The 16187-nt window shown below is 32.8% G+C and overlaps 1 protein-coding gene across 1 annotated transcript; it reads left to right on the forward strand.

Annotated features, from left to right (window-relative positions):
• Nucleotides 1–7840: 7840 nt before the first annotated feature.
• On the forward strand, nucleotides 7841–12328 carry LOC115958220 (AP2-like ethylene-responsive transcription factor BBM1). Its single transcript, XM_031076652.1, has 9 exons — nucleotides 7841–8311; nucleotides 8660–9341; nucleotides 9465–9547; nucleotides 9711–9719; nucleotides 9819–9907; nucleotides 10242–10315; nucleotides 10421–10471; nucleotides 10969–11045; nucleotides 11314–12328. The coding sequence occupies exons 1-9, from the start codon at nucleotides 8071–8073 to the stop codon at nucleotides 12180–12182; spliced, it is 2175 nt and encodes a 724-aa protein (XP_030932512.1). The 5' UTR covers nucleotides 7841–8070; the 3' UTR covers nucleotides 12183–12328.
• Nucleotides 12329–16187: the final 3859 nt, after the last annotated feature.

Genomic DNA, 16187 nt, shown 5'->3' on the forward strand with positions numbered 1-16187 from the left:
CGCTATGTATATATTCAATCATATGCTTATGCATGCATATATGGCAGCCATCTATATATTATCACTGTTACTCCAATTCTCCTCCTCCTGCTCACCTTTGCTACCTCTATAATTTTTTTTTTTTTTTTAATAATCTAAATAAACAGCAGTTCTAGTTAACTTCTAAGCACTTATGTAACGTATGTATGTATCATACCTACTTGCATGCACATTAATTTGTTCATGCACAACTTGCACTTTTTATTCTATATAATGAAGTTCTTACTTTCTAGCATTAATTTCAATCAGAGTGATCAATATTTACATTTTAACTGTCTAACTTTCTTGATTCACGTACATATGAAATGAAAGCGCAGCTTTTAGATCAGTTTATTAATTTAGCCATAATTTTTTACAACTTCATGAGTCCAATATAAAATGTATTTTCTTCTCAAAAAAAAAATATAAAATGTATTTTTATTTTCTTTTTTGAATTGAGGGGAGTAGAGTAGAGTAAAATAAATTTGGTCCAAAATTAGCTTATTTTTAGCAACCTCTACTCTTCTTCCTTCCACTCTCCCTCCTACCCCCTCAATCCAAATAGGTTATAGGTTCTTAATTAACTGATTCATGTGAATGAGTGGTCTCTTCTTTTTTAATAATTACCCATTTTGAATTTTAAAATAAAATTTTCACATGCAACATCAGAATCCGAACTAGACATATATATGTCTAGTTCAAATTCTATAGCCACGTTTTAAAAACGTGGCTAAAGGACGATTTGGCCTCTTCTTCTTCTTCTTTTTATTTTATTTTTTAATTTGAATAGAATTTGAAATTAGAAACCTATATGGCTATGCCAACCCCCTTTTCTGACACATTTAAGAATTAAGAAGGAACTTCTAAGTATATTCGATCGAGCAAGTCATAATTTACTCTGTCTTCCATTAATATATATATATATGATCCTCATAGTCATACTTGGGTGACTAAAGTGTACATGTACACAAATATAATAGAAACACTACTTACATTACCATATCCTGCAACCTGCATATGCTCCATTAATAATAAATATGCTTCATCAAGGTACCACAAACAATCATAACATGAGAAACATATGGCATTTTCCAATTATGGGTGCCAAGATTAACACATGGCCTTCATTCATAACATAAATTATGGATGGCTTCCACATACACATATAAAATATATTCTATTGAATATTGTTCGCATTAGAACAGTGTTTCTTTCCATGATTCAGGTGCATAGTCTCGGACCCCAAAAGGAATAAACAAAAAAGAAAAAGAAAAGTGTACAACGTACATACAGTCCAAAAAGTTATGCACACAACGCATGGGGTTCACAGTAAATTCAAACAGTAAAATTTTAAAGAACCATTTTTTCATACTAGGGTTATAAATTAGTCATATTATGCCAACCCCAAAAGACGGTTCCTAGGTCAAAAGTCATACTATCTCTCTCGCTCTGCATATAAAATTCATTGTTTTGCTTTCTCTGTCTAAGAAGAGGGCTATGGTTGGGGCATGATTATTGATTGGATTACCGAGAGCATTTATTTTTTACAGTGGGAGCAGGCTTTTAATATTAATAACTATATTTTAAAACAGGGTTAGAGGCCATGTGTTTTACCGTCTTTGATTCCTTTCTTGACGGTCAAACTTACAGTGAGGTTTTTGCACCCTTCGAGATTAATCTCTCTCTAACTTTCTGCCCCATCTCCCCCACATTAAAGTATTCATCATATATGTTTCTTACCACTTCATCTTTCATCTTCATCTGTACCTATGAGTCCATGCCCAATAAAAATGCTATGTACAAATACATTTTTACATGTACGTACATATTTGCATATAATATGTGTTTTGTGCTACTTATATAATAGTATTCCAATATTTACATGATTTTCTTCTTTTTGTTTTTCTTTTTTTTTTTTTTCTTGTAAATATGGGTTGAAAAACTCAGTTCTCTCTTAGGATAAAGTTTGACTACAACTAAACTGGAGCTTAAAGCTCTAACCAAATTTGTTACTAAATTTTGTTCTTACTATATTAGACTAGATACGAATATAACTCATGTGATTAAGAAGAGTTTCAACCTCCTCTGCCAAAGTCAACGTCTTTCCATATACACAATCTAATGACATGGCGTGAACAAACTTGACCATGCTTCTAGGTTCGGCCCTAAGGATAACTGAGCTCCTCGACTCGGCCTTAAGGGTAACCGTAATTAAGCAAGAAGGAAAGTTGAGTACGAGTCGACCTATCTACTAATATGAGTGATTATTTTGAGAAAAGATCCCAAAAATAATATGATTGGCTTTCCCTAGGAATCACTCCCTAATTTGAATCTTAGAGTTCGTTTAGTTGGAAATGTGGAAAAGTGAGAGGATAGAGAATGGTGGGAGAATAGAAAAGTGGGAGAATAAAAAAGATTTTAATTTCTCTCATTTTTGTTTGGTTAGGAGTGGAAAAGTGGAAGGATGAAAAAAAATGAGTTTATATAAATTTACTAATATACCCTAGTTAAAAAATGAAAGCCAATTAAAACAAAAAAGTGAGAAACAACTAAAAAAAAAATCACCCACTTTGTTAAAAAATAAAAATCATGTCCCAAAAAAAATCATGTCTAGTAAACCAAAAAAAAAAAAAAAAAAAAAGGAAGAAAGCAACGTCCAGGAAAGGAAAAGAAATAAAAAAATAAAATAAAAAATTGGGAGAGGCAACATGCCCAGGAAAGGAAAAGAAAAAAAAAAATTTTGACAGAGGCAACATGCCCAGGAAGGGAAAAGAAAAAAAAAATGGCAAAGGCGACGTGCCCAGGAAAAAAAAAAAGGTGCAAGTGACATTTTTGTCCATTAAGTAACCTCATTTTCTCTTTTCAATTTTCTCTTTATTTTGGGAAGAAAACCTTTTGGTGGGTTCAGAGAGAAAACACCCGAGCACTACCATTTATTTTCCTCCCACTCCACCCAACCAAACATATTCCAAAAAAGTTTTCCTTTCTATTTTCTCTCTAAAAATTTTTCATCTACCCTATTTCACTTCTAAACAAACACACCTTTAGTTATTGCACGTAGATATCAAAGAGTTCGATTTGCCTTCCGAATCAACCACCACACACCCTATATAAGGATCACACATTGACAATAATATAAGGTATACAATAAATTAAATATTAAAAAAAAGTCACCCCTCTGTGAGATTAAAGCCTAAAACCTACTTTTGCGATCAATGATCTTTCGATGTTGTTTCCTTTCCTTTTTGCAGGTGTTTATTGATTGAAGTCCGACTCTATGACCAAAAAATATAACTTTTATTTTCCTCTGAGTCAATGCTTAGCTCTACTATGGGATCAAAAATTGTTAGGTTCAGTAGGTTCTGTGTTGGGAAACCATGACAAATTGTAAGTCTTGTTAAGTAACAAAGTGTATTTTCAAGTCCAAAATAAAGACCCATGTTTAGTTCAAGGAAAGAAAGGTTTATGGATTTTCGACACCTTCTTGATTAGTTGAAGGCTTCCTACACCTCTTCGATCTATTGAAAATCGCGGAACTTGATTCTAAAACGGCTCAGTATGTCTGTTTCAGTCCTGACTCGTACTCTACATAGTCCTGATTCGTATTCTACATGCTGGACTATATACGAGCACATTAGGGACAACCAATAAAAGAGAGAAAGTAATGCAATAATAATAAGAGAAATAGCACTTTGCCGCACCAAAAAAAAAAAAAAATCCAACCCTATGTCTCTCTTTTTTACCACCATACTAGTGTTCTAGAAGTAGATCTGTATCTTCGATATTGATGATCAAAGCTAAAGTCATGGAATTACCATATACTTGCTGCTATGAAAGAAAGCTTCAAGAGATTCTTGGAGTTGGTTGGAGATCACGATTGTGAACACAGGTACGTTATCCATGAAGGCTTCCATATATATATATTGAAGAGTTCAAAAGTTATGAAGCAATGGAAATTTTTTATTGTAAGTTATATACAAATTGTAGAGTCTAGATATAAAGATTTTGCACTAAATTGTAGATTTCTCCCAATACAGTGGATTTTCTTTTTGGAAAAGGTTTCCCCTTTGTAATTTTTGATTTGAAATAGTTGTTCCATTAGTTTTCTCTACGTTACCATATTGTGTGTTGTTTACTCTCACTACAATTTATTTTCATTTGCACAATATTTGGTGTTGATTCACATAACTAGGGTGGTTCATAATTGGTTTAATTAATAACTTGGCCATAAAGTAACTAGTAATTTTGGGTCTAAAAAGCTAACAAAAATCATTGATATTTGCATAGCATATTAGTGTTGATGATTTTAAGTTTAACTTTTCAATGGGGAAAAAATTAAAAATTGTGCAGCTATCACATTTATCATATACAAGTATTGTTCTAAAAACTGAACCAGTTCAATCGGGAATCAAGCACTAATCTAGTCCAATAAAAACCTCTAAAATTGGTCAAAAACCAGAAAAATCGGGAACTGGGACAAAAGACAGTTCTTTGACCATACCCTTTTTTTTAATACAAGTGTAATATGTGCAATAATTTGCAATATGTATAATAAGTTTGTGGGTTCTAGTTAGCTCGATCAACTGGTAAAATCTCTGATGGTTGAATAAGAGATTTAAGACTCAATTTCCTCCTACACCAAAAATCGATTGGTGTCTTAGTTTAATGATAAAAAATACAATCATCAAAAGTGAACATCATTGGTCGAAATTCTATAAGAAAAATAAATAATAAAAAGCCACAAAGGAACCAAAATCAACCTCTCTCTCTCTCTCTCTCTCTCTCTCTCTCTCTCTCTCTCTCTCTATATATATATATATATATATATATATATATATAATAAAAGAATCTAGCATGAAATGCTCGATTGGTACAATTTATTTTTTTGAAAATAAAAAAAATAAAAACCTAAAAAGAGTGAAAAATTTTAAAAACTATATTTTTTTAAGTGTGGTTTGATAACGTGTGACCAAAAGGGCGCATACAACATGAACTTTTTTATGCAATGCAATGTTTGAATTTTTATCCCTCATTTACATTCTAGTCAAACCATTTAGTTTTGTTTGTTTTTTTATTTTATTTTATTTTTTATTTTTTTGGATTAAGATAAACTTATAATTTATGCAACATGGCTTATACATCTCATCATCTCCTTCACAAATTATCTTATAAAACCAGATATATATTTGCAGCAGGAAGAAACAAGAATATATTCAGTTTTTGTCTCTTTATAAATAAAGAATTGTATTATGACTAAAGTCTATTTGATCCATGAAGATGAAAACTGTTAACTCACGAAAAGAGCAAGAAGGGTTAAATATATTTTTCCCCCCTGTAATTAAGCCATAAAATAGGGAGCCTCTACAGATTAGTTTGTAAAAAACAACCTCTTTATGTGATCAAGCTCAAAGTTTAAAGTCAAATGTACCAATCACATATATATATATATTATGTCGCTAATTAATTATATAACTTGTCCCATACATACCATCAATCCTATATATCTAATTGATGATAATAATATCAAGAGTTTTATAGTTGAATGACATAAAAATGGAGGAAAGAACTAAAAAATGTTGAATGTTATAACAAGGTTCTAATTGTATGGTATATGTTGACTTTTATATTTTAGATATAACCATAAACAATAACTTGTTACAAACTAAACTTCATAAGGTTCCATGTTTTACTAGCAATGCTAGAGACGGGATTTTTTTTTTTTTTTTTTCACAAAAATTTTATAACTAATTATGGTGGCAGGTTGTTATTAGAGTAATATAACAGTTTAATATACCCACCTTTTATACTACTTTTATAATATACCAATATAATAGGTTAAGTGAATAATTATTATAAAAAAAAAATGTATATTATATTTCTACACATTGATATTTACGGTCCAATAGTAAAGGAGTACGTAAAATGTATTTTTTGTAAACAATAAATTAAGTTATCAGAAAGAGAGACATCTAAGCATAAGGGGTATTTTTCTTCACAACTACCATGCATTAATATTCGTTCAATAGTAAAAGAGTTATTTTTTTGGTGGGTAAGAAAAAGGTATACAGTTTGATTATATTCAGAGAAGCAAAAGAATTTAAATGAGTTTCACAAGTGAAAGAAAGTGTTAAGTTGACAAAAGCAAAGCACTGAATGGGGGGGATATCTGAGAATTCCATTTAGATCCTTAGATTTTCTTACAATCTGTCCCTTCAATTAAAACTTGAGAATGAAATAATAAGCTCTCCAAGACCCGGAAGACAAGGGTTAGTGTCCTCATGTAGGGGTGCAAGGTGCAAACCACATCTCCATATTTATCTCAATTAATTAATTATTTTTTTTTATAAGAATATGTTTAGGATTCCCCCTCTCTGCATTTCTCTTTCACTGTTAAAAAAAAAAAAAAAAAAAGTGTCAGTCATGCATGAATTATTGTTTTGTGCACAGTTGAGAGAGAAAGAAAAGTCTTTGTTAGAGAGAGAGAGACTCCCGTTTGTAGCGGGGGAGCAGTTTGATGATTAGGACTAAGGGATAATAGTTAAATAATGTGATATGGATGGATGGATGGAATGTGAGAAAGTTATGGGTGTTTGTTTGTAGGCAAAGACTCTCTCAGAGAAAGAAAGTATGCAATGCAATGAAAAGGAGGAGGGGGTCTGAGTCTGCAGATAATATATCTGACATGAAATGACTAATGTCCAAATGGGCATGAATAAATGGGTGTGGAGAGGGGCTGCGTGTGGGTTTTTTGTCACACTTTGTCAGATTATATTATATCATCATCTTCTACAGGTGTTTCACAGCAAAGAGAGAGAGAGAGAGAGAGAGTATGTGATATTCTAGAGTTTGATTAATAATTAATTAGTTTAATAAATATGATGATTAAGTTAAGGTGAATAGAATCAAGGATATCTTTGAAGTCCAAGGAGGGTAGAGAGGTAGGGAGGATAACAAATTTGTTTTAAGATCACGAAAGCATATGGTGGAAGAGTTATGACCCATGTGTTAGCCTTATTACCACTCATATAATACTCACTTACGAACTTTCAAAGGTATGAGGATCAGTTCAACTTGTATAATTTTGTATAAGTTCTTTTATGGACACACTTATTTCGCACATTTTGACACAATTTATACATTTATCAACCTATAATTGAATTACATTTCTTACAAACAGTCTACCATTGATACAATAATACTTATAAAGTGAAAAATAATCTAATTATTATTTGTCATGTGTTTAAAACTTTAAATTGTGTTAAAGTGTGTGAACAAATATGCGATTGTAGAATTATATATATATATATATTTTTTTTTTTTGGGTTTGAGAAGCAAAAAAAGATTTTAACTACTCCTCTACTTACAAATAGTACAATAGGCTTCATTCAAAATATAATTATTCCTCCTCGTGTACCTTTTCATTAGTTTTGCAGCAACTCTTATATATTTGGATTTTGTGAGAAAGATTTGGTGTTGTAATCTTCCCAATATGAGAGAGAGAGAGAGAGAGAGAGAGAGGAGATTACGTGTATATATATCAAAACCTTATTCTATTGTGATGTGGGCACCTCATTTTTCTTATTAAAATCATACCCTTTTGTGATACACTATTACAATACTACCCAACATGTCCTATTCTCATTATTTTTTTTTTTTTTTTTCTCTTTTTGAGAAACTATTCTCATTAATTCTAGACCAATTTTGAGTTTGAAACTAAAAAAGTGCCCCTGAATAAGAAGCGCCCCATTTATACTTCATGCGTGTATATGAGAGAGAGAGAGTTATATAAATCTTCATTTTGCTTTGGAAGAAATGATTTCTCATTTTCTTCTCAATATTTTTTGACCTTTCCTCTTCTTCTTCCCTTCACTTCTCTACTCAAAACTCATGGATTCTCTCATAGTTTCTCCTTTGTATTTCACTTCTTCATGCATGAACTAGTTCCCTCATCTCCCTTTCTCAAGTCCAACAAATATATATTACTCTCAACTCTCAACTCTCAACCTACAAGTACTATATAACTAGTACTTACAAACACAAATATCAATCACTATGGCTTCAATGAACTGGCTGGGTTTCTCTCTTTCCCCACAAGAACTCCCATCCCAGCCTTCTGATCAAGACCACTCTCAAAACGCAGTCTCTCGCCTTGGCTTCAACTCTGATGACATCTCTGGCACTGATGTCTCTGGCGAGTGTTTTGATCTCACTTCTGACTCAACCCCTCCATCCCTCAATCTCCCTCCTCCTTTTGGCATACTCGAAGCTTTCAATAGAAACAATCAACCCCAAGGTTTTTTTCTTTTTTCTCTCACCCCCACACTTTTTCTTTTTTTTTGCATTATATTTTCTTGTACAACTTTAAGCCTTAAAACCCTAAGCTTCTTTTTGGTTTTCACAAAGCATAACAAAATCATCTGGCTGTGTTTGTACTGTGAAAAAGTAAAATAAAAATACTTGAAATTGCATTCTTATCTTCAAACTTCAAGCAGTCAGAGCTATTTTTTCTTTTTCTTTTCTTTTTTTTTTAAAAAAAAGAAAAAATTGGTGCAAGAGGAAAAATTAATAATATTATTATACAAAGTGAAAGATTCTGATTTATTTTTGTCCCTTTTTACTTTATTTATTTATTTTTTTGCAGATTGGAATATGAAGAGTTTAGGAATGAACTCAAGTGCAAACTACAAGACCACCTCAGACCTGTCTATGCTAATGGGTAGTTCATGCAGTAGCCAAAGCCTTGAAAACCAAGACCATCAGCCAAAGTTGGAGAACTTTCTTGGAAGACACTCTTTTGGCCATCATGATCAAAGCGCTGCATACAATAACACTACTGGTGATTACATGTTCAACAACTGTTCCTTACAGCCTCCTTCTGAGGCAACAAATGGTGTATCAAATAGTATTGCTGGTGATGGTGGTAGTGGTAGTGGTAATGGTAGTATCAATAACAATAGTTCTATTGGGTTGTCGATGATCAAAACCTGGCTGAGGAATCAACCAGCACCACAGACTCAGCAAGATAATAATACTAATAAGAATGATGGTGGTGCAAGTGGTGGTGGTAACAATGGAAGCCTAACAAGTGCACAAACCTTGTCTCTTTCTATGAGCACCGGGTCACAATCAAGCTCTACTTTGCCGCTTCTTACTGCAAGTACTGCCGGCGGTGGAAGTGGTGGAGAGAGTTCTTCATCAGATAATAATAAGCAGCCTAATACCACAACTGGGCTCGATAGCCAAACTGGTGCTATTGAGGCAGTGCCAAGAAAGTCTATTGATACATTTGGACAAAGGACTTCTATTTATCGTGGTGTAACAAGGTTTGTTAACAAAATCCATGAGATTTTCGTCATTAGTATCCTTTGCATGCTTGTACTTCAATAGTAGACTTATTCTAGTTGTTTGTGTGAAATATAATTGCTTAATGGGGATGGATTTTACAGGCATAGATGGACGGGAAGATACGAGGCTCATCTATGGGATAATAGTTGTAGAAGAGAGGGACAGACTCGTAAAGGAAGGCAAGGTACATCATATAATTTTCTGCCAATTGCTGCATCTCCAATTTGGAAAGTGTTTCTTATCTATAATGTTAGACTAAAGTAACCTTAATGCTGTATTAACTCTTTTTTTTCTTATGTGGGTTTTTTCTCATATCTTGATGTGGGGCTTCCTCAACCTTCTTGCAGTTTATTTAGGTAAGTTTAAAAGGACCTTTTGTACTCTTTTTTCTTAAGCTTATTACTCAATTTTTTTTTTCATGTTGCTTATGCCCTTTCTGTTTTAATTTTATGTAGGTGGTTATGACAAAGAAGAAAAGGCAGCTAGAGCTTATGACTTAGCGGCATTGAAATACTGGGGAACCACTACCACTACAAATTTTCCAGTAAGTTTCCACCTTCCTTATCTTTTCCAATAAATTAAGGTGATTCACAGTTAGTGATTTCCAAGTCAGTCTTCTTATTTACTTTATTTTAGGGTGCAAAAGAACTTGAATTGCAAAAATTTGCTCAATGTTGGCATTGCCATTGACATACAGTACTTTTACCTAAAGACAGTGGAGAAATTCTAGGAATATTATATTAAGATGCACACTATACATGTTCTTATACTCATATAAAGTATCCACATTAACTGGGATGTTGTCTACCAATATATGTTGAGAGTTTTGTTTGCTGATATTTTACATCTTTGTTGCTTTTTTAATGAAAAAAATTCAGATTAGCAACTATGAAAAAGAGTTGGAAGAAATGAAGCACATGACCAGGCAAGAGTATGTTGCGTCTTTGCGAAGGTACATAAAAAATTATACTTGCTACAATACTATGTTTGTTCGATGAATCAAGATTATGGAGTTCTGGATTAAATAATTATACAATAAAAATTTTTCTTGGTGCAGGAAAAGTAGTGGTTTTTCTCGGGGTGCATCTATTTATAGAGGTGTAACAAGGTAATGTACTAACGTGTAAAAAAAAAAAAAAAAAAAAAAAAAATCCCCAATCTATCTTATTCATTTCCTGTAGTCTTTATTATTTACTTTTGTGGAGGTCGTATCCTCTCTTTTGAGTTGAATTTGATGTTGTGGATTTTTTATATGCTGCAGCCCAATGCTTTAACTTTTGTTGAATGTGTTGCACTTCTACTCAATCAGATAAAGTGTAACTTTTATGGATTTAAGTTGCTCTTAAAATAAAGAGAGAAAAAAAAAAACTTTATATTCATGCAAAGCAATGTGTCTCTTAACTAAGCTATAATGTTCCTAAGTTGATCAAGTATAATCGCCAATATTCTTGAGCGGTTATGATAGAGGAGAAATATGCTTTTTCTTAACTACGCTATAATGTTCCTAGTTTGATCAATTATAATCCCCAATATTCTCGAGCTGTTATGATAGAGGAGCAATATGCATTTTCTTATACAGCTTGTAATGTGTGTTTTTTGTAACAGACACCACCAACATGGACGTTGGCAAGCAAGGATTGGAAGAGTTGCAGGGAACAAAGACCTTTACTTGGGAACTTTCAGTAAGTCTCGTTTTTCTTTTTCTTTGGGTGATTGTGATATAAATAGGTCAGTTACGTCAAAGCACTATACCTTCCAAACTTAAATTACCAATTCTTCCAAAAATTAAGACGTTAGGAAATGGTTAATATAATTGTTTAACCAATATTCTCACAGAAAATGAGATAAGAAGTAAAATGGAGCATGAAATGCCCTAATTGATTTCTAAGAATATAATTGTGTTTTAATTTTGTTGGTAAGTTCAACTTTTCTTTTTCCTTTTCAATCTAGGCACCCAAGAAGAAGCGGCTGAGGCTTATGACATTGCTGCCATTAAGTTCCGAGGACTGAATGCAGTGACAAACTTCGACATGAGCAGATACGATGTAAAGAGCATACTCGAGAGCAGCACATTGCCAATTGGCGGGGCAGCCAAGCGATTGAAAGATGTTGAGCAGGCTGAAATGACTGTGGATGGACAAAGAACAGATGATCATGACAACGTGAGTTCTCAGCTAACTGATGGAATCAACAATTATGGAGGTGCACCACATCATGGTTGGCCTACTCTTGCATTCCAACAAGCTCAGCCTTATAGCATGCACTACCCATATGGCCAAAGGGTTTGGTGCAAGCAAGAACAGGATTCTGATCCCCCACATAGCTTTCAAGATCTTCATCAGTTACAATTGGGAAATACCCATAATTTCTTTCAGCCTAATTCAGTTTTACACAACCTCATGGGCATGGAATCAGCTTCAATGGAACATAGTTCTGGTTCTAACTCTGTCATTTATAGCAATGGAGGAGGTGCAACTGCAGATGGGTATGGAAGCAATGGTGGCTATATAATGCCTTTGACTACAGTGATTGCTAATGAAGGCAACAACCAAAACCAAGGAAATAATGGTTTTGGGGATAGTGAAGTGAAGGCACTTGGTTATGACAATGTGTTTGCCTCAACTGATCCTTATCATGCAAGGAACTTGTATTATCTTTCACAACAATCATCAACGGGTGTCGTTAAGGCTAGCACGTATGATCAAGGCTCTGCGTGCAATAATTGGGTGCCAACTGCAGTTCCAACTCTTGCACCAAGGTCTAACAATATGGCTGTTTGCCATGGAGCTCCAACTTTCACAGTATGGAATGATACCTAAAGGAAAGGGAAGAAGAATGCATAGGAAGAGGAATGGGTTTAGGGAAACGAAGGATGTATACACTACTGATTTCCTAATTTTGATTTTTCATTCTCCTCTCTTCCTTCTATGTTTACTAATGATCTAAGGAAGATAGGCTCCTTTTATTTTATATTTTCTCTTTATTTGGATTCTAACTATTGCATCATGCAAAATTTAAAAGGGTCTATAGCTGAAGTTCAGCAATAGCAAGTGATAGCTTACATGTTCACTAGCTATGAATTTTGGGAGCTTCAGAAATATATGGATGGATCCTCGGAAAGTTTAATTAACCCAACCAGCCTTTGTAATTTTGAATAACATAATGATGACACAAAGAATGGGGTTTCCCTCTTTGTTTGTACTCTTTTTCTTTGTGAATGTGATTATGAGTTATGACTCATTATTTGCATGGCATTACAAACGAGGAGGTCTCTTAATGAGGCTTTAACTAGTCAAGAATTATGGTGACAATTATTTGACATAAAGATTTTATGAGGATAATTCATCAAATGTTATACAAAGAGGAGTTGCTCAAAAAAAAAAAGTTGATCGAGTTGGGAAAAGGGGAAATAGAGTAATGAAAATTGCTTATGATCAAGTCACAACAAAAGTTGGTCTTTTTTTAAGTCGGAGATACTTTTGCCACAAATTATGTGATCTTTCAAAGGGCAAAAGATCGAATTTCTCTTGCTAGGTGACGTAAAGGTTAGCTTTGACATATATGATATATCTACCAAACCAGGATCCAGGAATTTGCTTTCCTTGAATATGTGAGTATATGGACCTTTCAAGGTTTTGTTGTTAGCAAGTGGCTATAGGAATATGTATAATTTTAAGTGTCATTACTCTTTAAACATATGTGTGATTCGTGTTGACTTGTCCAAATTAAGTTAAAAAAAACACTATACTTCTATACCTTAATTTTGGGTTATTCTATAATATGTTCATTATACTTTGCCGCTAAACATTATCTTACAAGTGGGCGTTAGGATGGAGTTTGTTGAGGGCCGAATAATGATTTTGATATATTCGTTAAAGAGAAATTCAAAGCACATACATACACCAATACATATATAGTGTTATATATCTTTCCTTTATGGATGAGGGATAAATAGATCATTCCAGTGACCAATTTTAAAATTGGCAACTTAGTCTTGAAAACCTTTTTTTTTTTTTTTTTTTTTTTGTGGGGGTGGGGGGGGGGGGGGGGTGGTGGTGGGGGGGGGAAGGAATTAGGTGATGTGTCCTTATAATTCTTCTTTCGTAATTTATTTGCTTAGATTATGTTAGGGTCATGGTTATCTAGTGTTGGCAACCGCATTTCCAAAATCTTGTTAATATGTATTTGAGTTGTAAATTTTTAGTGTATTAGAGTATGCTTGAAGATATACATTGAAGACATAAGAAAACAACTCAAGAATTTGCTCAAGATAGTGAAGTTTCGCTACCTCTATTGCAGCTCGATCGATCGAGGTTAAGTGAACCTCAACTTGAACTCGATCTAGGTTTGACTATTATCAACCAGTGGAAGCCCTCTCTAGGTCATCATAACATAAGGGAGAACACTATGAAAGTTGGAGATCATGTAGCAACGACTATACGCCAAGGGTTTTGTACCAAGTTGCTTCTCCAAGAGTCATTAACGCTCTGTTTGTTTCAATATTAATGTTTTCTGGAAAATGGTTCATTTTCCAAAGAGCATTTCCTAGAAAACTATCTTATTTTCCAGTATTTGGTAACGTCCTTGAAAATGCGCTTGAGAATGTTTTCTGGTGTTTGGTATGTAATTTTTAAAAAATATTTCTTGTATAATTTAAAACATATTTATTATGTAAACTAACTAATATAATCATTATAAATAAAAAACCAAGAATGAATTTGGTTTTCATACTAATTAATCTAAAATTTTGACAATAGATACAATCAAAATTAATTAGTTGTCAAATTTTCATGATCTCTACCACTCATCTTGCTCATATATATAGACAATAACGTACGTACGTACGTACACACACACACACATATCAACCATTTGTCTACTATGGTCAACCACAAGTTTTCAATATTACTCTAAATTATGTATTTACATAATGTACTGCATAATATATCATCACTACATAGGATCTGCCAACAAAAAATGTATTTGCCAACAAATGCAATTCTCCTAAACAATTATCATTCATTATATAACAATATTATTAGTCCACGGTAAAGATTGTCCCATGTAAAAGCAATTTAGAGCAATATAGGTACTATGTTTAAAATTTTCATCTTTTACTTCTTTCATTCTTTCTTCTTCTTCTTCTATTATTTTTTATTTTTTTTCACTTTATGTACGAAAAAGAAGTAACTTCTTCCTGGAATCCATCAAATTGAAAATTTCTTAGAGAAAAAAGAAAATTAAGCTTGAAATTCAAAGCAAAGAATTGGGATTTTGGTAGAGAGGAATGAAATGATTACCGTTGAAAATTTTTCTCCTTTGCAAGTCGGAGCTATTGATCGATTAGTGAAGTAAAGAAAAATCTAATCAAAGAATTGTGTTACAGAGGGGAAGAGAAACATGGAGAAAAGAGAGAAGAGAGACAGTTAAAGAGAGAGATCTATGGGAAGAGGAGAGACCAGAGTTAGTGACGGTAAGAGTGTGAGGAGAGAAAAAGCAAAGGGAAGAGAAAAAAAGTGAGAAAACTTACCATGAGAGAGAGAAGGCACCAAAAAATTATATTTCCCACGGCTATAGATAAAGATAATATTTATAAAAAATGCAACGCATGAGAGAAAGATTGTTTTCCAATTTTTTTTTTTTGGAAAACAGCTTATAGAAAATAAGCTTTATTTTTATTAGAGTTTTCCATTGACCAAAGATAGTTTTCCATTGACCAGGTGTTTTTTTGTGCTACCAAACACTGGAAAATGTGGAAAACTATCTTTACAAAAGGTTTTCCAGTGAAACAAACAGAGCGTAAAGATCTAAAGTGTTAATGTGAAGACATTACATCAGGACTACTACATTAAAGAGTTTTTATGGTGAAGTTAGACACAAATTGGAAATTAATATGCTAAAGAGATTCATGAGATAAAAGAGTCCAACTAGATTGGAGCTACATATGGTCATGTAAGTTACTCTTATTGTAAATAGCAATACTAAGATTGTGTAAATTCTATTTTCTTGTACTTCTATTTTCACTACACTTCAATTTTGTGTATGATTGTGCCCATCACATGTTAAATTGGACCGTTGCATAATTTGATTAATTAATCAACTTGAATAACTAATTAACTATAACTAAGGTCTAAATTTCTTAGCAAATTATAACTAGAAATACAACGATACGAATTTTATTTCTTTAGAATGTAATTAGGATTCAAAGCCAAACACCTTCTCACTTTAGGCCAATGTAATTCATTTTCAAATTATAAAGTCAAAGTTTTTATTTTTATTTTGAAAAAATTAAGTAGCAACTTCATGACAAGTCCCTTAATTTAAGAGGACATATCTGCACTAGAATCTCTATTATGAGATTTGCTACTAGAGAATCCAAATAATCTATGACTTATTAGGTTATTGTTCACACAACTACCCACTTCTAGCATTCCCCAACAATTCATATGTAGGATTATCTTCATTAAAGAGCATTCTCATCAAGAATGCTAAATGCTATATATGCTATTTTTTAACATCAAATTTGTAAAAAGCACACTCCATCAAGAATGCTAAATGCTATTAATTTTGATATCTTGTTATAGTGCACTCTCAAAAATGAGAGAGCACTGTAGCAAGATGGTATAATTTTTTAATATTTTCTCTTTCCTCTCTCTCTCATCAAGCTTTTTTTTTCTTTTTCTTTTTTTTTTCTACTCCAAATCATTCTGTTTTTTTTTCTTTTTCTTTTTTTTTTCTACTCCAAATCATTCTGTCTCCCTCTTTCTCACATCAAGCTTTTTTTTTTTTTTTTTTTCTCCAAATTACAACCGATGTGGAGATTG

Source organism: Quercus lobata, chromosome 1, assembly GCF_001633185.2.
Source record: "Quercus lobata isolate SW786 chromosome 1, ValleyOak3.0 Primary Assembly, whole genome shotgun sequence".
NCBI classification, from domain to species: domain Eukaryota; kingdom Viridiplantae; phylum Streptophyta; class Magnoliopsida; order Fagales; family Fagaceae; genus Quercus; species Quercus lobata.